At 61.7% G+C, this 26,500-nt stretch overlaps 1 protein-coding gene across 1 annotated transcript in view; it reads right to left on the bottom strand.

Moving 5' to 3' along the window:
- Positions 1-7,207: 7,207 nt before the first annotated feature.
- RASGRF1 (Ras protein specific guanine nucleotide releasing factor 1) overlaps positions 7,208-26,500 on the bottom strand; it is an 89,794-nt gene continuing 70,501 nt past the window's right edge. Inside the window, exons 14-21 of the mRNA XM_030318532.1 lie at positions 26,027-26,087; positions 22,886-22,989; positions 21,671-21,755; positions 18,663-18,860; positions 14,782-14,861; positions 9,209-9,326; positions 8,280-8,348; positions 7,208-7,300 (exon numbers count right to left, since the gene is read on the bottom strand). Coding sequence (XP_030174392.1) covers positions 7,208-7,300; positions 8,280-8,348; positions 9,209-9,326; positions 14,782-14,861; positions 18,663-18,860; positions 21,671-21,755; positions 22,886-22,989; positions 26,027-26,087 — 808 coding nt within the window. The remainder of the gene's footprint in view (positions 7,301-8,279; positions 8,349-9,208; positions 9,327-14,781; positions 14,862-18,662; positions 18,861-21,670; positions 21,756-22,885; positions 22,990-26,026; positions 26,088-26,500) is intronic.

Raw genomic sequence — 26,500 nt, forward strand, 5'->3', positions numbered from 1 at the left:
CAGTGGCTCTGGTGACAGTCTGGGGACACCCATGTCTCCCCGCCTCTGTCTCTCTGTCCCCCCACCCCCAGTGGCTCTGGTGACAGTCTGGGGACACCCATGTCTCCTCGCCTCTGTCTCTCTGTCCCCCCACCCCCAGTGGCTCTGGTGACAGTCTGGGGACACCCATGTCTCCTCGCCTCTGTCTCTCTGTCCCCCCACCCCCAGTGGCTCTGGTGACAGTCTGGGGACACCCATGTCTCCCCGCCTCTGTCTCTCTGTCCCCCCACCCCCAGTGGCTCTGGTGACAGTCTGGGCACACCCATGTCTCCCCGCCTCTGTCTCTCTGTCCCCCCACCCCCAGTGGCTCTGGTGACAGTCTGGGGACACCCATGTCTCCCCGCCTCTGTCTCTCTGTCCCCCCACCCCCAGCGTCTCGCCCCGGGTTTCGCAGCCCGCCAGGTGCCACGTGAGCGTTAGACCCCGGGTTGTTCATTTCTCAGTTCCTTTTTTTTTTTTTTTTTTTTTTAATTTTTTTTTTTTTCAACGTTTATTTATTTTTGGGACAGAGAGAGACAGAGCATGAACGGGGGAGGGGCAGAGAGAGAGGGAGACACAGAATCGGAAACAGGCTCCAGGCTCTGAGCCATCAGCCCAGAGCCCGACGCGGGGCTCGAACTCACGGACCGCGAGATCGTGACCTGGCTGAAGTCGGACGCTTAACCGACTGCGCCACCCAGGCGCCCCATTTCTCAGTTCCTTTAGCCAGGTGGAAACAGAAGGTTCGGGGAAATGTTTCTGAGTGTACATCGTTTGGACAAAACAGCACCGAGTGCCGGTGAAGGTCAGGCTTGTACCTCAACGGTGTTTCAGGTCAAATTTCGAGTTCCGTGTGATCAGGCCGTGTGACTTAGAGTACAAGGGCACCGCCGTGTTAGCGGGATGGCAAGCTCAGTGATGCTTATTACCACGGCACAGAGAGCCTTTGAGTCTAAACAAGATGACCAACGCTCGCTTGGCCTGGGGCTCATACGACGTCACTCCGTGAGATGGTGTTACCACCCAGTGAGAGCCTGTCCCGTCAGAGCCGCTCCTTTGTTACAGGAGTCCGAACAGCATGGCTGTGTTGTTAGGTTATGAGGACAAATACTTTTTGGAATAAGGCTCATCTGTCTGGAGCAAAGACAAGGGCGCATCCATATGTCGGGAGCACGGTCCCACGCGCCTTGAGCGATCCAGGGAGACAGACGTCGCAGGGGGCGGGGTCACGGTCCCCAAAAGACACCAGGGCCTGGTCCCTGGAACCCAACAGACTCGCCTGGGGCTCGGGCTCCAGGGTTAATGTGTGGGCCAGTCCCTTTCTGTTGTTCAAGTCAAAACCAAAGGTGAAGTTCTCGGGAAAGGATGGAAGGGAGTCAAGCCTCGGGGGTGATGATTTGGCCTTGTTTCTGTTTTAACATGTCCGCACGTAATACGTTTGTTGTTGTCTGATGAGGTCTTATAAACTGTGGTAAGACATGTACAAACGCAGAATTTGCCATCCTAACTCTCGAGAGCTCAGTGGTTTAAGTACACGGACGCCGTCTGTAGCCGGCCCTGCTGTCTGTCCCCTGGACTCTCCTCATCTTGCGACGCTGAGGCTCTGTCCCCACCGAACACCAGCTGCCCCGCTCCCACGCCCGGCCCAGCCCCCATGCACTGAACCCCCCCAGTCCACCGATGGATCCGGCCGGGCGCCCCTACACTTCCTCTTTAAGGCTGAATTGTGTGTGCAGACCGCACACGTCTGTCTGTCTGTCCATCAGTGGGCACTCGGGTGGCCTGCTCCTTCTGGCTGTGTGAAGAATGCTGCTATGAACATCGGTGCACAGCTAACCCTTGGGGAACCTGCTCTCTGCTCCCTGGGTGCGTGGCCGCAAGTAGGATGCTGATGTTACTGCTGTTTTTAAAAGAATGGACGTAATTGTTTAAACACTTCCCCGAAGTTTTAGTTTTGAATACACTCATCAGTAAGTACCATTATAGTGGCTGATCTAACACACTTATGTGGGTTTTTGGGGGAGTCCTCAACAGCTTGCAAGCATGCAGAGGGCACCTGTACTTGGGGAACGGCTGGCCCCAGGTGAGAAGCTGCCACCTGCCTGGGAACGGACTCAGGAGGTTGACACGGACCCGCGACCCCCTGCAGGTGGGTCAGGGGTGACCCCTGGTTTCTGGCTGGCACAATCGGGTGGGGTGCGGAGATCGGTCTGGTCCAGTGGAGTCGAGGTGGCCGTGGGGCACCCCCGTGGAGACGGCTTCTAGATGTTTGGCCGTAGGGTCTGGAGCCTAGAAGGAGGGGTGGCTGTAGCTAGAAACTCAGGGGTCATTAGCCGGGTGGGTCTCCTGTCCCCAGCTGGGTCTGGAGTTCCAGGAGGCCAGGGACGGGGTGGGATGCACATTACCTGCACAGGTGGGAGCCCCATCAATACCTGGAGGGCGTGTGGGTCCGGGTGACACCGCCATAACCTTGTGGCAACAACCGGCCCCTGTTGGGAAGGAGGCCGCGGTCGTGAAGCACAGGGTGGTGGGAGTGGCTGCTGGGGCGGCCAGGCGCCCGGGCAGCTCTGTTCGCCTTGGTGAGACCCACTTACAGCACAGGACCCTCAAGGACCAGGGCAGCCTTCCTCGCGCCTACTGACCTTAACAAGCTCCCTCGTGGGCTTGGGGGCGCACAGCCCCAGGAGACCGCTTACAGCTCCGCCCACAGCCCCGCCCACAGCCCAAGAGCCCCCATGGCCCCGCCCACGGCCCAAGAGCCCACCCATGGCCCCGCCCACGGCCCAAGAGCCCCACCCATGGCCCCGCCCACAGCCCAAGAGCCCCCCCATGGCCCCGCCCACAGCCCAAGAGCCCCCCCATGGCCCCGCCCACGGCCCAAGAGCCCCCCCATGGCCCCGCCCACGACCCAAGAGCCCCCCCCCATGGCCCCGCCCACGGCCCAAGAGCCCCCTCATGGCCCCGCCCGCGGCCCAAGAGCCCCCCATGGCCCCGCCCACAGCCCAAGAGCCCCCTCATGGCCCCGCCCACAGCCCAAGAGCCCCCCCCCCCATGGCCCCGCCCACGGCCCCACGGGCTCCGGGGCAACCCGCCCCCACAGCTCCTCGAGCCCACCTGCAACCCACCCGAGGCAAAGCCGTGTCCCTTCTTGAGCCAGCTCCGCTGTCACCTACCTACAAAAGGAGCCAGAGGCCGTGCCCAGCCGCACACGAGCCCGAGGCCGAAGGAAAAGTCAGTACCACTGACCCTGTCTGTACCGCGAATGCTCATGTTTTGGTCACCATGCATGCTTCCGTTAATTTTGAATTTTTACTTTTTATTTTATAAATACAAAATATTAATTAAACATAAAATAAAATAAAGTTTATTTACTTTTGAGAGAGAGAGAGAGACAGAGCGTGAGTGGGGGAGGGGCAGAGAGAGAAGGAGACACAGAACCGGAAGCAGGCTCCAGGCTCCAGGCTCCAGGCTCCGAGCAGTCAGCACAGAGCCCGACGCGAGGGTTCTGACGGTGAGATCACGACCTGAGCCAAGTTGGACCCTTAGCTAACTGAGCCACGCAGGTGCCCCCAATTTTGGCTTTTTAAAAGTATTAGAATGTCACCTGAATGACAGACATCTTTCGGCAGCCTCTTAAATTTGACATGGGGGTGGCGTGTGTTTCTCTGGCCTCACTTTTCCTGTCCTGGAAAAGCCCGAGAGCTGCCTGGCACCTCACCCGATCCGCAGCGCGTGTGCCCGCGTTCAGGTGACTGGTGGCCTCGTGGCTTCTGTAATGGTGACATCACGGTTTTGCATTCTCCGGGTTTCAGCTCAGACGTGCCAGCCTCAGGTGGCCTGCACACCACGACGCTGCCCCCGGTATTTGCAAAAATTGCCCGCTGCCCGCCGTCCAGCAGAAGGCGGCTTTGTGGGGACAGGGACCCTGACAGCGTGGCTCATAACCGAGTCCGCAGTGGCCGGGGTGGCCTGACGCTGAGCCTCCTGTAAATGTGTCATGAAGGAACAAGAGCCAGCGGTCGTCTAGTGCTCGCCGTGCGCCAGTCCCCCGGCCGATCCTCACGGGAACCTTCACTGTCGTTGTAGACCCCGTTTCACAGAAGGGGACACTGAGCCAAAGGGCAGACGTAGAAGTTGCCTAAGGCCCTACAGCAGGTGAGCCGCGAAGCGGGGAGCGGACGCTGGGCCGCCTGGCTCAGAGCGGGACATTTGGGGCCAGCCCGTGCACTCTTAGCTGCTGTCCCACGTCCACCTGTCTCCTTGACCAATCGTGATGACCCGCAGACGTCCCCTGGGGAGGGAGCAAAGTAGCCACAATGCTGCCTCCCGTCGGGAACAGAGGAAGAAACACGTTGAGCTCCGGTCTGGTGCACCTGCCGCCTCGGGGTCTGCTCGCGGTGGGGAAAAGGGCGCGGGGGTCCCCATCCTGAAGGACGCGGACACCCAGTTGTGGTTTCCTCCTTCCCTCCAGGACCTCAGAGGAGGGGACAGCACTCAGCACACGCCTGGGCCTCGGGGCCTTGGGCTGGTGGGCCGGGCCCACGGAGCCCCAGCTCGGCCTTTACACCAGACGGTAACAGCTGCTGCCGCGGCTTACCACGAGAGATCTTTCTGGGACCCCGTCATGTGCTGCCCCCACCATCAGCCGTTGCTTCCGTGCCGAGCGCTTTAGCTGTATTAGCTCATTTAATTCTATTCTGTGATGAAGTATCCCCACCCCTGTGGTTCAGTCACTTGCTGGGCCCCCCGCAGGCGAGTGGTGAAGCTGGCTGTCCAAACCAGGCCCTGTCCCTGTAGAGGTGCCCCTGCCTGGGTCACAGTATTAGTGGGATAAAAAGGGTCCGGGGGACCTGGAGAGCAGGTCCCAGAGGCCGTGGCCCTGGGAGGTTCCGGAAGTGGGTCCCGCCTTACCTCAGGCTCCATGCCTGTACCTGAGGGCAGCGTTCTGGGGCCAGGTTCCACGAGTGACCGTGAGGAGCCATCGGGGGTGGACCTGGGGCGGGGTGCACTCCCGTTCACCTTCCTGTCGCCCTTGGAGGCGCTGGTGGGGGGGGTCATGTCCCAGCCACAGGGCAGGTCCTAGGCCTCAACTGGCCCCACCTGGAGCTGCCCTCCCCTCCGGGAATTCTTTTCTCCCGGCTTCCCACCCTCTGCTTTCCTCCGCATCACCTCCACCTCTGTGCTCATGCCAGCCGCTGCCCGGACGAGGACGCGGGCTCACGCTTCTGGGCTTTCGCTAACCTCCCTGCCTGGGGTGCGCTCCCTCCCTGCCTGCCTGGCGGGTCGCCCCTGCTCGCCGCCCCCTCCATCTCTGCGGGGCTTCTCTGAACCCTCCCCCACGTCCTCTCCTCTGCTAGCCCGGAGGCCCTTCCTGTCCCCTCCTGTGATGGCTCAAGTGGCCTGTCTCTCTAGTGACTTGAAGAAGCTGCAAATCCTCTGCTCCCGCAGCTCGATCCCCTGGTGACCCAGCGGGCCTTGGGGACGCGTGGGATCAATAGAACACTGCGGGAGCTCTGAGGCTGGGTCGCAAGTAGCCCTTCAGCTTTTTCCCAGCCTCCTGGAAGGTGGCTCTGGGACCGGGAGGAACCCAGCCACACGCAGAGGCCCGGTGTGGGTGGCGGGGGCAGGGGGACAGCCCAGCTCGGCCCCCAGCCGGCACCACCTTCCTGCCACGGAGAGCGCCGTCCCGGACCCCGCGTCCAGTCGAGCCTTCAGATGACCCCCCCCCCCCGGCCCCAGCTGCCGTGACCGTGACCTCACGAGAGAGACTCCAGCTGGACCCCGTCGGCTCCCCAGACTCTGAAATGTAACAGAAACTGTTTCAAGCCATTAAGTTTCGGCGCGATTATTCCGGGGCAGCGGATAACTGGACTGCAGACCGCGTGTCCCCGAGGGCAGGGCTTGTGTCCCTGTCCCTCCGGTCCCTGCCCGGGCCTCAGATTCCCCTTGAGTGCACGAATGAAACCCGTCGAGACTCACTGTTCACCCTGAGATAGAAGAAATTTATTAGCAAGAGGTAATCAGGAAACATATATTTTTACAAAAATGGAAATTTCTCTTCTCCAAACAAGCTGTAAGTGGAAATATTTTAGGACTAGGAATAGAATTCTCATACCACTAAGGTATTGCTTACAGCAGGAGCAGGCCTGTGCGCCGTCCTGGGGCATGCCAGCCGCGCGGAGCTGACTGTGCCCTCCCCGCCGCGCGGCGTCACAGCACGTGGGGGGATTCGCGGACGGGCGCTGCCGGACTCCTGCTGGAAGGCGCTCGGACGGGACTGCGGTGTGTGCAACACAGACACTCGCTGATTTCCTAGCTCTACGGCGTGGCACTATTTTCACAAAGCGAACAGACTCGGAGCATCTCCACGTAAGCTGGCGGTGACCGTTAGGCGGCTACGAGACGAGTGACATTCTTTGGGTCCCCGACTTGCGGCGGATGCCGGGCAGCGGCCGGCAGAAGTCGATGCGACTCTGTGTCGTGACTCCGTTCCCCTGGGGACGCTCCGGGGCCTCGTCCGGGTTCACGGAGACCCCGGTGTGGTTCCCAGAGCAGGGAGCACGTGGGGCCTGCACAGGGTGGTGCGCTGGTGTCGCGGGGCGTGGTTCTCAGCGGAGAGGACCCCCTCCGTCCAGGTTACCGGGAGACGGAGAGTTCTGACCCCTGTGATTTTGGCTGAAAAAGCTGCTTTGGAAACTGGCATCGCCGTCAGCGGGAAGATCCGTGGATGACTGGACTTCAGGGTGCGGTCCCCGCCCGCCTCCCCCCACCCCCCCACCCCCCCCCCCCGTTACGACGACTACATGGAACATGCTGGGAGGGCGCCCGGGGGGGGGGCCGCCTCAGCCCGGGGTGGGGGGAGGCCTGGGCCGCGGAAGGACAGAAGCGGGGTGGCGCCCAGGCTGGCGTCTGCACGGGCTCCGTCTCCCCGTCCGAGAGAGTGGGGGGCTGGGAAGGCTACGGACGCGGCTGGAAAGAAACAGGCGCTGCGGGGGGCGGGGGCTGGGTGGGGGGCGAAGTCTCACACGGAGCGGAGGCTCCTGTTCCGGTTCTACGGGGATCTAAGAACGAGAGTGGATCTGTATTCTTGGAGAAGCACATACTAGAGAGGAGAACCCAGGAACCAGACGATTATGTACACATCACACCGCGTGTGTCCGTGGGGCGCTGGGGCCGGGCCGGGCCGGCTTCAGGTGGGGAGTTTGGGCTCCATTCGCAGGGAAGACTCATAGAGGCTCTCCTCGTCCATGACGAAGGACTGGTCCAGCAGGTACTGGGTCACCTGGCGAGAGGAAGGCGCAGGGCAAGTGGCAGGCGGTGGGGACATGGGGCCCCCGCGGGGGAGGGGCGAACGCATCTGAGCCAGCGCTCCGTCTTCACGTGGGCCGGCTATTTTTACTGACTGCCGCCTGACGGGGATATGAAGTCATGTGTGGCCAACGTCACCCTTGGCTGAACTCTAGGTGAAGCGTTTTGGGCTCCTACTTTGGAAAAATCCCGCTAAGATGTCAGTCGTAGAACCTAGGTGGCGAGTGGGTCACGTGTTCTTTCGGCGTTTATGCCGAATACGCATCAGGCTGAGCGACATTCACCCCGAGAGGAGAAAGGGGAAACCGAGGCCGCGCTTCCGGCCTCGCACGGCTCGCTCCGGGGCGAGATCGCGGAGTGGACAGAATCACCCTTCCGTCCGCCCTCCCACGTCACCTGCTGGATTCCTACAAGTAAAGGTGCTTCGAGGGGCAGCGCCCAAGCCGCACGGGCAGCCCCGCTTCGCCAAGTTCTCCTCAAGGCTCTTTCAGTTGTCGCTTGCTTGGAACCAAAGCTTCATTATTATTATTACTTTGCTCCGAAACCCAGGGCAGAAGGAAAACCACACCACAAACGGCTGCACTCGGCCGGGGGACTTTCCACCGTGTGCCCTTCCCAGCTCTGAACTTTGTAACTAGGGGGCGTCACTTTCCAAAAAGATGTTGTAAACGCTGCCTCTCTTGGCTGGGAGGGGGCCGAGACGTGACCTCCAGCCGTCCCAGGGCAGGTGAAAATCAGACGGAAGCGGCAAGGTTAGCACCAGCCGTGGAGCGGGGAGAACTCACCGCTGGTCGGGGCAGAGGGAAGGCTTCTTGGAAAAGCTGGCGTTTGAGCGGGGCCCCGGGGGGTCAGGGGATGAGAGGGGCTGGGCGTGCAGGGAGGGGTACGGACTGACGGACGGAGTGCGTGCCCGCGTGACAGCCCGGGTGACGGGGAAAGTGCCTCCGGCTTACCTTCACCTGGTGTTCTATCTTATAGGCAGTTTGCTGGAACTGGCGAATCTCTCGGATGATGTGAGATATCTGCGAGGACGAGGACAGTTCAAGAAGACAGTTTGCTCTCTCGGGCTCCCCCAGCCCCTCCGCTCCACGGCACGGACGGGGCACCGACAGCCGAACCCGAAGTCGGTCTCTTAGCTCACACACACACCGCCTCCTGAGAGCCCCCATGGAGGCATGTGGCCTCCTTCGCCCCAGCGATCTGTGTCCAGGGGGACACTAGTAAAAAGTCTACAGGTTGATTACGTGACAGAAAAAGCGTCATTCGGTCGGAGAGGGCAGGCTGTCCAACATCCCAAAACGGTGCCCACGTCTCAGCAAAAGCCGGGCACCTGCCACGTTCTGCGTGCCCACTGTGCGTGGGTGCCGGGGCCCCGTCCTGTCACCAGGACGGTGCTTCTGGCTTGCGGGTGACAGAGAAGCCCTCCTAGGGAGCCCCGTGTCGACCGGAAACCGCATCACACAGAACCCACGCGAGGGTGTCGTGAGAAAGGGCGGGGGAGCCACGACACCGGCCCGGCTCTCTCCTTCCACTCGGGAGGGGCTGCCTACGGATTCCGTCTGCCACTGGCTTCACGCGGCCAGCTCTGCCCCTCCCCCGCGGGGTGACCTCGGGTGGGCCACGGAGCCCCGCGAGCCCAGGCTGCTCCTCTGTGAGCGGGGGCGACCCCTCAGCGGGCTCCGTCCGAGGGAGCGCGGTGAGGCTGGCTGGGGGCCCGCCCGATGCTGTCTGCCTCTCTGCCTCTCGGGGACCCGCGGCTCTCGTCGGAGAAGCCGGCTCCAGGCTGCCGGTGCGCGTGCTCGATCGCGGGCCAGGCGGGCCAGGCGGTCCCGGGGCTCGGCCCGGGTCTTGACGCCCCCCGGCCCTGCCCCGGGACACGTACCATCCTCATCTTGGAGAAGTTGACCAGGCCGTCCTCCGTGTAATTGGGTGTCCCCTCTTCGATAAAGGCCAGGTCGGTGAGGTACATCCCCAGGTAAGGGACACAGGGCGGGTCACAACTTCGAAGCAAACGGCATTAGACAAACGTTTTTCATTTGAAAACACGAGCGTCTACGGAACCAGAACACCCTGCATGCACGTGCTGGAGGCCTGGGGTTGCCAGCCGCCTCAGGGTCGGTCCTCCGGGGCGACGGGCCACGGACCAGCGGGACAGAGAGCCCTCCCCCACCCGTCCGCTCTCCGTCCGGATGCAGGCTTTGGGCTCCACGGCCGGCCCCCTCCCAGCCCCCTCGCCTGACTCCCCCGTGAAACTCTCCACCCAGCCCTGCTCTAGACCCACCCCCAGGGGACCTGCCAGCCCCCACCCCATTCTGCCAGCCATGCTACCCAGCCCCCCGGTGTCGTTCTGCTCCTTGACACTCCTCCTCTGCCTTGACCGGCCGCTTGCCCCACGGGATCTCCTGCCCACCTGAGCACTGGGGTCCCGGAGCAGGAAACCCTGGCCCTTGAGGTCCCCTCCTACAAGTGGCTTCTAAGCAGGGGGCTGGGGGACAGCGTCCCTAACAAGTGACCTCTTGGGGAGGGAGCGTTTTGGGAGACAGGACCCAGGAGTGGTAGACCACGCCGCTCCGACTTGGGGGGCTGCTGTTACATCTTCATCACAGGGTATTGCCCTGGAGCCTCTGGGCGGGGCCCCAGAAAGGGGCCGATTTTGTGTGGGTCCGGCGGCCACCGTGCTCTGGCAGAGCTCCGGGTCGTGCCCTCAGGGAACCCCTGATGGTGCCCCGCAGCCTCCTCTCAGCGCAGCCCAGCACGCAGACACGGCCAGTCTGGCCGCGCGCACTTGCGGGGGCAGGTGACCCCGCTCCTCGACCTCTGACCTTGTCTCCTTGAGGCCACGCGGCAACCCGCCACTCGGGAAGAAGGGGAGGCAGGGAGGTCGGTGGGGCAAGAACAGAAACCCAGCCTCTGCCCCTCGCCTGCTAGGTGTGTGACCCTTGACCCGAGGGTCAAGGCCGCCCTCACGTGATGGGGCTGATTGCCCAGATAGGTCTAGGAGGTCAGGTTAGGTGATGCGCCCACGCTACATGAAGCAGCATGGATGCACGCGGGGAAAAACACATCCGGTTTCCGTCCGGCGGTCGTATGGCTTTGACGCCTTCTGACACTGGCCATTGTCCTCCCCTGTTGCTTTCTTTTTTGGACAAACGGCAACAGGTCTCAGGACGGGTGTTGGCAAATACCAGGATCCCTGCTAGAAGCGAGAAACCGCTGTTTTCACCCGGTCTGTTTATCGTGGCGACCTTGTATTCATGGTTCCCCGTTTACTGTTCTGACACGCTTTTCCTTCCTACTTCAATTTACCTCGGGGAAAACGTGAGTTAATTATAAGGAAGCTATGGAGAGTGGATCCCGCCGGCACATGGGCAGCAAAGCCGGGAAGGAGGTGGGCCCTGGGGGTGAGGGAGACCGTGGCCAGAGCTGTCTTCTGACCTGTGGGTCTTGACTCTTTCTTGGGTGGTGGAACTACGTTAAGCGATCAGCTTTTTAAAGAACGAAAACAACAACAACAACAACCCAGAAGTAGAATAAAAGAAAATATCTGAGTTGGTTGCACGGGCCAAAAGCACATGTTGTTTTGTGAAACTTTTGTTGCTGTTTGCGTGTACGTATTTGTGGGGAAAAAAAAGTGTTCTTACTGGGTTGTGATTTAAAAAAACAAACAAGACTCACGGGTCCTGCGGGACCACACAGTCTGTGACTGTCACAGGTCAGGCTTTCTGACCCCGCCCATCATCCTCCAAGTCTGGGCGGCAGGTGGGACTTAGTCGGGAGACGGAGGAGCAACTCTGTAGCCAGCGCTGGGGCGGGGGGGGGGGTTCGCTGGCCATCGGCTTCTGAGAGGGGCTTCCCAGCTCGCCCGCTATTTCTGCTCTTGACGGTGACTAGGAACGCGGAGGGCGGGAAGGACCCCCTGTCTTGGGGGGAGGGGAGGGGGACCGGGGCCGCAGGGAAGGAACGCGCTGAGTGTTCCCGAAGGCCGTACAGGGTCTCCGACTGCCCAGAGCGGTGGGAAGTCAGGGGTTCCTCTGATCGTGGACGTGTATTCCCCTGATGCGTTTACCGGGCTCAGGAGCCCGCTGTAGGACGGTGGCGGGTGGGCACGTGGAGTCACAGCCCCATTCCCGCTCTGTCCCTGGTCACCGCCTTCCGGGTGAGGCGCCTGGAAGGAGGGGCCCAGGGAAGCGCACACACGGTTAGTCCAGTCACGTATGCACGCGCGTGCAGGCACGTGCACACGGCAAGTCCATCCGTGTAACCAAACAACCGGCCCGGACCCAGAGCCGTGCTGGTCAGCGTGTGGGGCTGCCGACGTGGCGCTGGGTGCTGGGGGCAGGCGTGGGGAGCACGGGGCTGTGGAGGGTCCCGGAAGGCTGCCACTGTGTGGGGACCCAGCGGGAGCGCCTGAACGAAAGGGACACACGCGGAGGGCTCCTTGTAGGCCACGCCCCTGTGACCCCTGGCCGGCTCTGAACTCCCCGTGTGGGCACTTTCATCCCCCTCGGGCGGGGTCCGGCCTTGCCCTGGCTCCGGGCGGACGCGGGGCGGCTCCCTCTCCTCACAGACCCCTCACCCGCCCGTAACCTGCTGTTTTAGGGAAGAGACAAAAGTGCCCCGCTTCCCATTCTAAACACGGCCTCTGGTTTTCCAGGCAGCGCCTGGATGCGGGAAGCCGCCTCCTGGTGACACTGGCATCTAGGCCTTGCCTGGGATTGTCTGGGGTCCCCCGCCATCTTCCAAGAAATTCCTGAGGACGTCATGTGGGAGGGGAGATCACGTGGTCCCAGCGGCTGAAAGCTCCGTGTGGCTGCCTGACGGGCTGGCCACCAAGGGGTCAGCCCTTCCTCCTCCGCCCTGCCCCAGCCTGGGGAGTTCAGCTCTCCCCCCTCGGCCCTGCCCCAGCCTGGGGAGTGGCCCTCTCTCTCACACGCCTCGCTGCCCCTGCTGAGGGATCTCCTCTCCCTCCCAAGAGGGTGTGAGGGGCACTCGGGCTGGGCCACGTGGGCTGGAGCCCCAGTTTTGGCATGCGGTGCGAGAAACGAGGTGCTCAGATTTTGGGGGAAAAATTGCAGTGGGGCCAGGAGTGGGGGTGGGGGTCGCAGTCCACTCTCGTTTTGCCACCAGGGCACCCGCTGCTCTGCGGTCTCGGCAGGAGACTAGGCTCTGCTGTGTGGTCACGAGCAGAAAATACAGGTGGAAATGAGTGTGTGGCCTGGTGGCACCCCTGGGCCCCTCGCATCCACACGGATGGATTTTGTCCCCTGTGAAGGGCGGGTGGTGACGGGCTGGTGGTCAGCGAGCCGCCTGGGTCCCCCACAGCCCTCTGCTCAGGGCGGCCGCAGCCCGCGGGGAGCGTGGCCCCGCGTTCTGAGCCCGAGTACAGATTTGCCAACGTGTGCTGGGTTCAGATTAGGCGGGTGAGCAATCCCAGAATTGACCCCAGCGGGGCTGGTGACCAAATGCTACTGAGGACTTGACTTCCTGGCCACGTTTTGCTGCACGGAACCGGAAGGGTGGTCTCTGGGCTCGGGGAAGGAGGAGGGCAGACGGGGGCACGCTCGGGGGCCCTGGGCAGGGGACTGGGGGTGCACAGGGCACGCGCTGTCGGTGGGCCCGGGGGATTTAAGAGTGTGGCTGAGGGGAGGGGAGTAGGACGTAGGGGTGAAGTCTCAGCCGGGAAAGGCCATTCACTAGCCTGTGTGCGGGCACGAAACCTTTTCAGTGACGGGCTACACAGGAGGCCCCGTCCGGGCAGGCCACCGGCTGTGCTCAAGACTGACCTCTCCCTTCCTTCCTGTGACCACCATCCCCCCCTGCTGAGACAAGACCCCGGGGTTCACACAGCACGGCTCTACGGTGTCTCTGGAGAAGGGGTGCAGGACACATTTGCCCCATGTCCTCCGTCTCTCCTTCCCCTCCAGGGCGTGGCCTCCGTGTGCATAAAGCGAGAACCCGGTTTGAATAAGGTCTCAGCTCCTGAATGCCCGAGGTCCCCCACCCCCTTGCAGCCCGGAGCAGAGGCGTCTGGGACAGGCTGACCGGAGCCCCCGGGAAAGAGGGAAGGCGGGGGGGGGGGGGTGCGGTTACCGAGACAGACCCAGGCCATGGAGGCGACGGCAGACAAGGAAGCCATGGGCGGGAGGCGGATGGAAGGGCGCCCGGCAGACGGACAGGTGGGTGAATGCGCGGTGAGGCGGCCCCCACAAGCACAGCCCACGGGCTCCGGGGGGCCCAGGCGTGACAGAGACGGCACAGATGGCGGGGCATCTGTCTGAGGACGAACACGGTGGAGATGAACGCAGCAATGGCACACGGAGGTGGCGGAGGACGGCCCACGTGCGGCGGGAGGGAAATGAGGGCACACGGGCGGGGCGCGGGTGTGCCAAGGGCTGGACGCGGTCCCCGGGCCCCGGGGGCAGTGGCCGCGTGATTCCGCACGGCAGGCGGGAGAGGCGCCCTGGAGGGAGCCGGGACTGGGGGCGGCCCCGGGGTCTCGCCAAGGACGGCAGGGAGTCACGCAGAGGCCGCGGGTGCACAGCGAGCGAGCGAGCGGGCGGGGGTGACCCCAGAGCCCTCGCGCGTGAGCCTGTGGTCGCCGTGCGCCCCAAGGGGCTGAGGCCGATGCGCTGGGAGGGCCTGGACCCTCGGGCAAACCGCAGAGCACTGGCCTTGCAGGCCGCCTGGGCCAGGGTCTGGCTCTGTCACCGCGGCCACACGGCTCTGCGACGGCCACTAGCGCCTCAGTGTCCTTGTCTGGAGGAAGGGGACGGGAGGGCCCGCCTCACGGTGGCGGGCCTCCTCGGGGCGACTGCCCCTCCCGGGGACTTGGCAACGTCTGGGGGCATCTCTGGTCGTCACGACTTGGGGAAGGCACTGGCATCTGGTGGGCAGGGGCCGGGGCTGCCGCTGAACAGCCCATGTGGCACGAGACGGCCCTCAGCGTGGCGTGGTCCTGCTCTAGTGACGACCTGCCCGCCTTGCCAGCGGTCAGGTGCGACATCGGCAAATCTGTGTTCTCCGATTGCCAGATGCCGTTTGTGCAAACCGCACCTGTTCCCATGACTAATTCTCAACGAAAACGAGAAAACGCGATCCCATTAAGTAAACACCTTGACCTCACGACCTTCCCTGATGTCAGAAACACTGAACTGTGGGGATGTGTGTGCGTCAGCGTCAAGGCGTCTGGGGCCACGGCCATCCCGCGTGCTGGGACTCGGCCGTGCTGCCCCTCCCCTCGCCGGGAACTGCCGCGGAGACTGGGATGGCTTTAGCAGACAGTGGAGGACAGAGCCGACCCACCCGAGAGGTCTGGGGAGCCCAGGGGCCGCGTGGGTAGATGGACGGACAGACAGACACACGGACCTCCTGCTCCAGCCAGACGGGCGCGTGGAGGCCTCCGCAATGCGGTTCTACGATTTGAAAAATAACGGTGACAAAATGGCACACACTTACTTTTTCAGAGCTTCTCTGAGATTCTTAAATCTGCCCTCTGATGACACAAGCTTTTGGAGCTTGTCAATCAAAGCTTTTGTCTAGAAAGAATCAGAAGCATTTACTAACGCGCGGCTCGCAGCGGCCCGAGGCACCGGCCCACGGTCCACGGGCCGCCCTCGGGCTCCGGGGCCGCCCCTGCTCTGCCTCCTCGCAGGGCAGGGCGTTTCCGGGGACCGCCCCCCAACTCCTGAAGAGTCAGCCACGGACCCTTGTCCTCTCACCCTTCAGAAGCACAAGGGCGGTGATGCGGGGGATCTGAGTGCCGGTCTCACCCCTGCAAACACGGACCCGGACACCGGGGTGGGGGTGGGACCTGGTAACTGCAAGGGGCCCTCCGGAGCAGAGCGCGGCCGTGGCCATGGCTTCACTTCCGCGGCCTTTCCTGCGCCCTGAACCCCAGGGATGCGGCCAAGGGTGCGGGCACAGAACCAAACCTGTGTATCTAGGACGCCGCACTAACGTAAGAATCAGGAGAAAAGATGGCAGGTGAACTGATCACCTAGAAGAAAAGACCGTGATGGGGAAGAGTGACCCCCAGCTGAGGGTCCCGTTTGTCTGCAGGGGGCAGACGGGAGCCACGGAGGCTGCCCAGGGTCTGGCTTTGCGGTCCTTTCCCTGCCGGCTGGGGGCCCCTTGGCCTTGGCGGTCCCTGGGTCCCTCACTTATGCAACAGCGACGTGGCTTAGCGACCCCCCCCCCTCTAGCTCCCGCCCTCAAAATCCAGGCCGTGGCGGAGAATGGGCGCTGGGGGCCAGCTGTGCGCATGTGGCCTGGAGGGGACGCTGGTCACACGGGCCGAGCACACCCCTCAGCTTTGGGCCAGATGTTCCTGAGAAATCTGCCTGCAGAAAGCGACACCGAGACTTGATTCAGATGGGAGAAGAGACCGGGGTGCGGTCCTCGAGGGGCCCATCCGGTCTGCTTCCTCCTGGATGGGGAGTCGTCACCTGGTCCTGACCAGCCCCGCTCAAAGCAGAAATGCGTGTGGACCTGGTGGCGGAGACACAGCCACGGGCCGTGATTCTGTGCCCCTGACGCAGCCGCCCTCAGGTACCGGCCCGCAGCCTGGTGCCGATGCCAACCGCGGCCCCGGGCCTCTGCTTCTCCCGTACTTTCTAGACTTCTCTCTCCAGAGCTGGGCCCGCCCCCTCCTCCTCCCCACTTGCCTGCAGAGGATTGGCCCCGAGGCAGCCGGAGACCAGATGTGGGGGCCCAGTGTCCTGGCCCTGGGGCCTCAGCAGCTCTGCACACACCCTCCGCAAGCCCACACACACCACTCCTGTTCCATGGCTGGCCTCCACTTTCACATCTGGAAAATGGGAGGGTAGGCCCCGCTGGCCACTTAGCTCCGGATGAAGTATCACCGTGCTAGCAGTCCTGAGGATACGTGGGGGATATTCTGATGTGTGTGGGGGGCTGGGTAGACACTTGGGACCGATCTGTGGCTCTGAGATGGGCACGCTTAGACTCCTTCCACATCTGTGCTCCTCTGGGGTGTCCTTCTGTCCAGGAAGGAGCTTTGCAGCCTGGGAGGCCCCTGGATATTCCCGCCGCCGCCGCTTACAAAGTGAGTTCCGGCTTGAAGCGGCCGGGCCAAGAGTTTCCGTCCTTTGGTGCTCAATGGGACCCAGGCCCCTGGGATTCTGGGCATCTCTGCCGGGAGGGTGGAAACAAGGGAGCCCTTGGAACATGTCACTGGAACCAGAGACCGAGCAAGGGGCCGGCCTTGTTGTGTTGAGAAGGAAGGTGGTCACAGAACCTCCTGAAGGAAGATCCCATCTTCCCTCTTCACCAAACAGAATGCTTCCTGACGGCCAAGGCTGGTCCCTCCCAGAGGAGCCCCAGAGTACCGGCAGCCGAGGAGAGATTTCTGTCCCTACTGAGACTCAACTGTCCTCCAGAGAGGAGACACGCAGATCCGGCAGTCACCTGCGCCGCCCCATGGAGGGGCGCCATCCGTCCTCTCCTGGAGGGGGACCCCCTTTCAGAGAGGCTGGGGGAGGGAAGGGGAGAACAGGGAAACGGAGCCAGAAGTCCCTGACTGAGCCTGACTGCTCGGCTCCAGCCAAGGGCTGGCCTGGACTGGACAGAATGCTTTCCCGCTTCGGGCACATTCGAGCAAATGATAACAACTACCTGCTGGGGCTGCACCTCACGCCTCTAAGACACGTGGCCGTTCCAGGGGCCTGGGTGGGGGGGGGTCACAAGTATCCACGGGATACCTGCAGAGACGCAGCAATCCTTCCCGGGCCGGTGCGGGCCAGGCGCCGCGCAGACGCGCAAGCTGAGGGCTGGGCGAGGCCGCCACAGGGCGTGTGGGCCCGATGTGCTTTCCGAGGCATCGCCGATGCCCGGGTCCTGAATGACATCCGAGAACGCAGGCCTGGCCGTTAGTCTTGATCTCTAACTGCCCTCCCTGTGCACCCTCTTGAGAGAGCGGGAGACCTCGGGATGGTTAAGGCGGTTCCCTCCCAACTCTACAACAAGGGTGATGCTGAAGAATGAGGCCAAGAGTTACGGAGCCCCCACTGTGGTGGGAGCCTCCGGAGAAGACAGCACCGTTCTGACAGCCCCAGGGCAGAAGAAAGACACGGGCCTGGAATGGCCATCAGACCCGCCGACAGACCCGTCTGCTCCCTGACAGGCCGAGTCGGCTCGGATGAGTTGGGGGTTCTGCAGCGGCCCGCTCAGGAATTCACAGCACTGTGGCCACGAGCGGCCAGATGCGCCTGCGGCCTGAGTCCCTGTGCGTCCAGGCTCTGTTCTTTCCAGGAGCCCACTAGCAAGCTGGCACCTTCCGCTGCCCCTGTCCCAGCCCTGGCATCTCTGTGTGTTAGGAGGCAAGAGGCCTGGCGTCACGGGGTGGGGCAGGAGGCACCCTGCAGTCACGGCGTCATCTGGGGCCAGAGTGACCGCACTGCAGGGAGGGCAGCATCCCAGGGCTTCCTGAGTTTGGCTGCTTTTCTAGGGAGGAGGGATGTATGGACCCGATGCCTGCTCGTGGGGGCGGAATCATGACCTGTCGTTGGCGTGAGGATGGTAAGGGGGCAGGCAATAAAGAGGACAGCGAGGCGGGCACCGTATGTAAATCCAGAGGAGACAGGTGCCCCGGAGACCCTGGGCTCCACACAGCCCACCCAGTCGTAGGACCAGACGCTGTGGCCAAGTCACTGGTATCTTTGGAGGCTTACCCTGCCCTCGGTGGCACCCATCCAACCTCCTGCACACGTGCAGGCTGGGGTCCGGGCACACACTGTGTGCACCAAGGAGGTGGCCCAAGTGCCCCACTGACCCTCCTCTTAGGGCCTCGGTGACCTCCTCGTGACCTCAGTGTAGGGAACTTCATTCCCAGGGAAGAATCATGTTCTAAGTGAATAAAGATCAAGCCCCCATTTAAGGTCACCAACTACCCATGGGTAACAGGGACCAGTGGACTCCCTGGTGGCCAGAAGGGCCAGAGAATCAGAGACCTGGGAAGGGATCTGCAAGTTCGTCCGGCCCCGTCCCGGCGACCCTGCAGATCCAGAGTGGCATCCACCCTTCTGTCCCAACCCAAGGACAAGAGTATCGGGACCAGTGATCACTCTTCCACCTTCGTCTTTGGAGTATTAATTCTCAAGTGGGAATTAACGTCTCACGGGTCCCAGCACCACATATGCGGGCCTGATACCTGGTCTCAGGTGATACAGGAGAAGAGGTTCTCCCGGAAGAGGGCTTACAAGGAAGCGCTGGCCTCCACCCTGTCCTCTGCCCACCTCCGGATGTCCGGAGGCCAGCACTCTGGCGCCCCGGCCCCAGCCCGGCCCCAGGCAGGCGATGGCGCCGGCTTCCCGCCGCACCTGCTTGGAGACTTTGAGCCACGTCTTTTTCAGCCGGAATATTGCGCTGCGGTTCATGGACGAGGTGATCTCCAGGACGGCGTTGTAGTTGTGCAGACAGCGGCATATGTCGGCCACGGCCACCCACTTCTCGATGGCGCTCACTCTCGCGTTGATGTCCTCGTTGCGGATGATCTCTGAAGCAATCAAGTTACTGATCTTTAAGCCCATGCAATGAGACAAGAAAAAATAAGAGGCTAAGTATTGCAGAGATGATAAATCACCATTGCTTGCAGATGATATGACTGCCCGTTTGAAAATCCCAAAAGGATACACTGGAAAACTACCAGGACGACTAATAGAGCTCATGAGGGTGGCTGGTTAAACATTCGACACGTAATAACGAGTTTTCCTATACACTGGCAATACCAACTAGAAAACACCATGGAAAATATTCTCAAAATTCCAATGGGAATGTGTAAACTACCTAAGAACTTAAATATCTGAGGATTTCCGAAGACGCTGCATGGAAACAATTGACAAAAGGTTATAAAAGGTTTGGATTACGAAGAACAAGATCCAATTCCCAAAGGAGAATATAAATATGCCATTTTTCTAAACTAATACGTGACTTCAACATGACTCAATAAAACACACAATGAGAGCTCTCTTGAGGGCTTGACAAAGTGATCCCACGGTTTGCCTGGAAGAAAAAGGAGGAGCCCAGCTCCGAGACCATCTCCCCCACACGGCTGGGGCTTGGAGGGGACCCATACCTTGTGTCATCACTGGGCTCACATATAAAGTGGCAGAGGTCCCCCTGCCCTCAGTGAACACACACACACACACACACACACACACACACAGGCACAAATCAGATGTGGGCGGGACCTGGGGAGTCAGGGAGCAAGAAACACACAGAGCTGGGGCAGCGGCTGACTCACCCTGTGCTTTTCTCTGAAACTTCCTATGAATTTATAATTATTAAAAAAAAGTAAAAAAGAAGACTACTTGTTATAAACAATTAAGAAAAGGACATGTGCAGGTGAATGAAAACTGTAGGCCTTTACTGCCAAGATATCTTCTCAAACATAATTTCTGAAGGATGTATGTCCAAAGGATGGCTTGTAAAACTATTTAAGAATGGAAAACCACTGAAGAGAATTAGGGAGGAACGAAAACATGAAATAGTACATATGTTGTAACTCTTGAAAACAATTCTAAAATTTACTAATTTTGAGAGAGAAAGAGAAAGAGAGAGGGATAGAGATAGAAAGAGAGAGCGGGGGAGGGGCAGAAAGAGAGGGAGACACAGAATCCGAAGCAGGTTCCAGGCTCTGAGCTGTCAGCACAGAGCCCAACGCGGGGCTCAAACTCACGAACCCCGAGATCATGACCTGAGCTGAAGTCAGACGCTTAACCAACTGAGCTGCCCAGGTGCCCCAACTTATACTAATTCTTTAAAGGAATATCTCTGTGAAACCTTCCAGAAAATAGAAAAAAAAAAAAAAAAAAAAAGGAGTATCTTACAACGTACTCTATGAAGCCAGTATAACCTTGATACCAAAAGCAGATGCAGATGACACGAGAAGGAAAATCACACATCCACCTGTCTGCCGTGCCACGACCAGGTTAGGTCTGTCCCCGGAACGAAAGGAAGGGTGAACATTAGAGAAAAATCTGTAACCGTCGTTCACCACATCAACAGCTTAAAGGAGGTAAGCCGTGACCATCTCAATAGATGTGCACAATTTTGATAACATTCAGTACCGATCTGTGGCAAATACCGTCAGCAAACAAGAAGAGAAAAGAATTTCTTTAACTTGATAAAGAAACAAACATTATCCTCGACGGGGAAAGATGAGAAGCTTTCTCTTCGGAACCAACACCAAGATTCACCATCGATGTTTGCACTCAAGTCTGCCGCACGGGGGCCGCGGGCAGCAGGGGTGCCCCCCCACTCTGCCCTCGCCCTGATCCCGGAGAGCCTGGTCAGTGCCGCTCAGTAAGACAACGGCATGGGAAGCTGCAGACCCAGTCGGGGAGAGATCTAGAAACAGCCACGGGCCGTGATGGTCACCACCACGGAGGTGCACATTCTGTGATTCTAAGAGAGATGGCCACACGCCAGGTGGTGATGAGGGTGGCCCTCGGAGGCAGGCTGTCTTGCCGTGTGATGTTGGGGATGAAACTGACCCCCCTTGGGCCTCAGTTTCCCCATTCACAAAGTGGGAATAACAGGGGTAAATGAGACCATGCTTGCAAAGCCCTGGTCACAGTGCCTGGCATGCCGCACACGGGCAGCAAACACTGGTTTCATGCCCCACCCTTGGCTCACTTCGGTCCTGGGTGCACACGGGAGTCGGGGGGGAGGACGAGGGACCGGGTTTTGCCGCCCAGGGCTGCTGCGCGTTCCCAGGACCTGCCCACCTGCTTCGCGCACTGTCTCTAACTGGACATGTGGCCTGGGTTCTGTCTGTTGCTGGGTGCCCTACGGGGGTCCTGACCCCAAGCTGCAGTGTGGCCGTGTCTCTCTTTTCCTCCCGCTGCCGCAGACTCTCCCCGATGTGGGTGTTGACCAGGGAGCCTGGCCAGGAGGTCAGGACAAGTGGAATCGTGGGCAGCTCCTTCCTCAAGGGCCTTCCCTTGGGGGGGATGACTCAGCTCAGGGGAACTTAGAGGCCAGCGCAGGTGCCCTCGGGGCTCTTTCCAGGCTGGGCGCGAGGGCCTGTGGTTCAGGGGCTGGGGCCGGGCTTCGTGCCGGGGGAGGACTTTTCCTTGCCTCCTGGACATGACTCAGGAGCCCCCAGGGCAAGGGCCCTGAGAGCCCGGCTTTCCTTAGACCAACGTGGGGTAACAGCCCCCATCCTTTAGGGCTCGTGAGGTCACGGTGCACACAAACCGCAGACGGTCAGGCGCTAGCCTCGCGGGGAACCTGTCCTCCACCTGGCACCCTGAGGGGCCTGCGGAAGGAAAACCTGGGACAGAAGGGCACCGCCTCCCCCCCCAACCCCCTCCACCGTACTCACGTCGTTGAAATGCTTCGTGGTTTTCATGATATAAGGGGTCCGCTCATTCTTCTCCAGCTTCATCCAGCCTTGTCCGAAGAACTCCCTGCGGGAAGGAAGGGCACCGGGCGGGTGAGGTTTGCACGGATGATGGCGTTGCTTTCTCTGCCTTTGGAGGCTCTAATTTCTCAGGGAGTAACTTTCTGTAGAGCCCCGGAGAGGACAGGACCCTGGGCTCGCGGCCTCAGTTCCCTCATCTGTGAAATGGGATCAGTGACTATTTTGTTCCCGGGGCTGTCGTGAGGCCGACACGAGGAGAGAAGTGGGAGTGAGTGCGCGGTCACGGTTGAGTCCTCTCTGCACCCTGCTTGTGACGGAGAACTCGTATCTCCACGTGCCCGTGCAGAAGCTGTCTGCAGGACAGGGACAGAGGCGCAACATGGGCCGAGTGGAAGGACAGAGGGGCCTGCAGGCCAAGCCGGCTGTGTTCCAGTACGGCGACCTCACGGGCCCCCCCCACACGGCCCCAGCCTCCCAGGGAAGCTCTGGGCTTGGCTGTGGCCGTGGGGGACCCGGGCAGGGCGCCGTGGGCAGGAGGGGAGTGAGCTGTGTTTCAGAAATCTGCTTCTCCTCCCACAGGGAGCCTGTCGGGACTGACACTTGCTTCGCATCCGGGGGGAAGAGGCGGGTTTCCACCCACCATGCTCGCGAGCGAGGGCCTTGGGGAGTTTCAGGCGGGGCCGCCTTTCTGGAAAGCAGGGACCAGAAGCCTCTGACCCAGAGACACCAATCTCGGGAAGCTCTTCTCAGGCCCTTGGCAGGAACTCACGGCAACAGTGACTCACAAGGAGGTTTGCCCCCAGTTCAGACATAAACGTGAAAACTGAAAACCAGGGCAGGTGCACCAGACCACGGGGCTGTCCCCACGCTCTGCTCCCGGGGGGGAGCACACACACACTCCTTTCCCAGACCTGCAGAGTAGGAATGCGGAGTTGGAGATGCTTCTGGAAAAGCATGCACGTGTGTGTGTGTGCAGCTCACAGTAAGGTGGGCCCTTGGGGCCGGCAAAGAGGACCCTCCCTTGTGCCTGCCGACAGACACACGCATTTACACATTTCTGTTCCTCCTGCGGAGAATTCACGCGGCTCTGGAGAGCCTCCTGCACGTGTTCCCGGGGCACAGCCAAAGCCGACTCCCAGGGAGGAGGAGGGAGGGCCCGCACCCGCACCCACTCACTCGTAAGGGATCTTCTTGAAGACGAGGTGGTCCAGCAAGGTCAGCTGCTCGGCGATCTCCAGGGCTGAGTGGTTTTCAAAGGGCTCTGCCTTCACGCCTTCTGCCTGAGGGAGCAAGTCCTGAGTCAGGCCCTTCCCGATTTCTGGACACTTCCCCACTGTGACCCCTGGTGAGCGGGTGGCTGGCGTGTGCAGGGAGGGAGAGGAGGAAAGGGCAAAGGGAGCCGGGACCTCGCGGTGCCCTGAGTGTGCACCCGTGCTCCTGAGTCACCGCTTCCCCTGCAACGGGTCCACCTTGCCCCAGAGCATGAATGAGACAAGAGAGGCTCCCGAGGATCACGACTGGGTCACTGGCTGGGCCTGGGGCCAGTGACCTCCCAGCGACCCGTCTCCTCCTTCAGATTCTGTCTGGACCCATACCCGCCTCTGTAACCTTTCCTTTTAAAACTCATCAGCAGGTGTGGGCTCATAGGTGTGACAGCCTCCTGGGGCGGTGTTCCTGTCCTGGGCCCAGAAGGCGGCTGTCTGGCCTTCGTCTTGGGGTTCTCACGTCTCTGGGGGCTTCCATGGACACTGCCCTTACAGGTGCCACCACCTGGGCCCCTTGGCCATGGGAAACACTTGCGAGGGGCCCAAGGTCCCCGTGGCAGGGATTTGATAAGAGGCGGGCATGGGGAGGCCTCACGGAAGGTCTGCTGGCTCCGGGGGGGCGGTGGCAGTGGAAGGGAGGGGAGGGAGTCTGCTGGCCTTGGGAGGGGCCTGTGTCCATTGGCAGAAGAACCAGCAACAAGGATCACCCCGACCTCCAACTAGGCTGCGTGGGATGAAGGGGCCAGCTACTCTCCCCAGGGGCCCCCGGGGCTGGGCTGAGCCCCCCAGAGCTGCACTCATCACAAGGGCACGGGGTCCATCCCGTTTCAAGGGGGGAAGCCATCCCTGCGAGACGGTTTCCCTCCCTCCCTCTTTCCCACTCCCTGAGCAGTGACACTGAGGGTCACACTGCCAGGTCCTTGCCAGACACTGGGACAGAAGGACCAGAGACACAGGACCAGGCAGAGTCAGAATGCAGGGAGGCAGAGGAACTCACTCTCTCGTCTGCGTGTGCATGTGTGTGTGCGTGTATGCATGTGTGCGTGCTGGGGTAGCCACGCGTCCCCCTGGCACAGTCACCCCAGGCCAGAAGCCTGTGTGCAGGAGTGTGGGGACATGAAACCATCAGGGATGACAAGTCCTCAGGAAGGCGGTGGGGACTCGGGGACAGCAGCCGTAGATGCCACCCAGGGTGGGGTGTTTTGGGGGAAGGATCCTCATGGGGGGGGAGCCCCCGGCAGGCAGGTGGGCAGCCCAGCCCACTTCTGAGGGCCCAGGATAGCCGATCCGTCAGGGCTGAGGGCCAGTGGCTGGCCTCGGCTGGGGAGAGGCCTGTGGGGGTCGGCCCAGGGGCAGAGAGACTTGGCCAGAAGATTTGCTCAGCAAGTGGACCCTGCTCCCTCTTGGTCACCTAGGAAAGAAGGGGACCCTGAACCAGAGCTCAGACCTCCACCTTCCTCCACCTGTCACGGGGCCTGTCAAAGTTCCACTGCAAAAGTCCTTGGGCTCTCTGGTGAGGCCACGGGGCCTCGTCCACACAGGCTGTGCCCCCACAGGCTCTCAGGGCACTGGGAACAAGTCAGGGCGGGGCTGAGGGCGGCTCAGCGGTGCTCTGTTCCCAAGAGCTGCAGGCTGCTTGCCGGGAACAAAGGCTCTCCCGCTCCCGAAGGCAAACATTCTGGTCGGGTGGGAAACAGGACGAGTGTGGTCTAGCCCCTGCAGAGAGGCGCCAGGAAGGAGCCAGCGTCTCCCAGGGTCCACCCGGCATCCTGGCCCCAAGGGTCGATCTGGTGACTGTACATGAACAACTTCCCCGCCCGGGGGCACCAGCCGGAGTGCGCTCGGGGGGCAGGACGTGGGCCCCACGTAGGCAGGTGCTCCCCCATGGGGGCCCTCACCCATGCCCAGGGCCTGGAGTCAGGAGGGGGGGGAGCAGTGGGCCCAGAGCCCCGAGTCCTGAGTCCCCACACTGAGTGCAGAAGGCACAGGAGGTCAGTCAGCCGGTTTGAGAGGTGAGGGAGCATGGGGGGGGCCGCCTCTACCTGAGGGGGGTCAAAACCAGTCTGCCTTGAGCTTCCTTGGCCACCGTGGTGGCAGGGGCCCAGGACCCTGGGGTGGCTCACGGTGGCATGCCGGGGGGCACACAGGGCACATCCCTGACCCGGAGAAGGCAGTGGGCCCGGCCAGGCCCCGGGAGCACGCGAGACCATCATTCCCCTCCACGGCGTGGAACACCGTCAGCCCCCTGTTCCTTGTGGGAAGCACCGAGCTCCCCTGGGCTCCCCCGTTTCCGGGCAGGGCGAGTTGCACCTGCCTCTCAGGGATGAGGCGGTGAGGTGTGTGAACCAGCGCCCACTTTGGAGTTCCCCCTGAGCTGACACCGTGACCTCGGGTGAGGCCCGTCGCCTCCCCCACCCTCAGCCGCCTCGTCGTGAACGCGGTGAGGATGTGAACTCGCTGCCGTAGGAAAGAGCACCTCGCGTCTCAGTCTAGCACGCACCGACCACTGCCCGACCTCTGACCTGCCCCCTCCAGGGACAGGTGAGCAGAGAAGGAGCTGAGGGGCTGCGGTGGGGGCAGAGATGAAGAGAGGAGGGGAGGGAGTGTCACGGGCCGAATTTCCTCCCTCCGAAACAGAGGTGCTGCTAACCCCTGGCATCTGGGACGCGACCTCATTTGGACACAAGGTCTTCGCAGATGTGCCCGGGGTGAGATGAGGACACAGGGTGGGGGACTGATCCAACAGCACTGGCATCTGCAAGAGGGAGCAGTGTGGACACAGGGACAGTCGTGTGGAGGAAAGACAGGGAGGAGGCAGACACCAGAGACTCACGGCCACAAGCCGAGGACTGTGGGGCTACCAGGAGCTGGAAGAGGCGGGCAGGACCGTCCCCCGGGCCCCAGCCGCCACCTTCCTCGCGGGCTCCTGGCCCCCAGAACTCTGAGAACTGGTCTCTGCTGCCCCGAGTCATCTGCCTGTGTGCTCTGGGACGCCCGCCCTGGGGAGCCGGCACAGGACGGGACTGGGGCGCCATCAAGGGGCCCGGCTCACCATCTGTGTGATCTCCTCCAGCGTGACCTGGTTGTCACCCGGGTCGTCCTGGGTCAGAGTCCTAGGGGGCGAGACGGCACGGTGAGCCCCGTGCGGCCCCTACCCCCCTCACCTCTGGGGCGCCCCACCCCATCCCCACGGGGTGAGCGCCCCCTAGATCCCACACTTTACCCGCCCCCGCCCCCCCCGCCTCTGCTCTGTGGTTCCTGTGCCGTGAGCCCACCGCCCGTTCCCATGTCACAACCTCCCCTGATGGCCTGTCCTCCAGGACTCCGTTGTCTGACCCTCCCGGCCTCCATCAGCCCCAGGCCTCTGTGCTCTCAGCCCCCGGTGTCCTGGCGTTGGGAAGGCTGCGGGCCACCCCCGGCCAGGAGCCCGAGGGCAGGGTGATGTCTGATGTGTCCACCCCGCAGCTCTGGCCCCGGCCCCGGCCCAGGGCGGGCCTGCAGCCAGGCTCTCGCGGAGAGCCGTGGA

The sequence above is a fragment of the Lynx canadensis genome, chromosome B3, assembly GCF_007474595.2.
Source record: "Lynx canadensis isolate LIC74 chromosome B3, mLynCan4.pri.v2, whole genome shotgun sequence".
NCBI classification, from domain to species: domain Eukaryota; kingdom Metazoa; phylum Chordata; class Mammalia; order Carnivora; family Felidae; genus Lynx; species Lynx canadensis.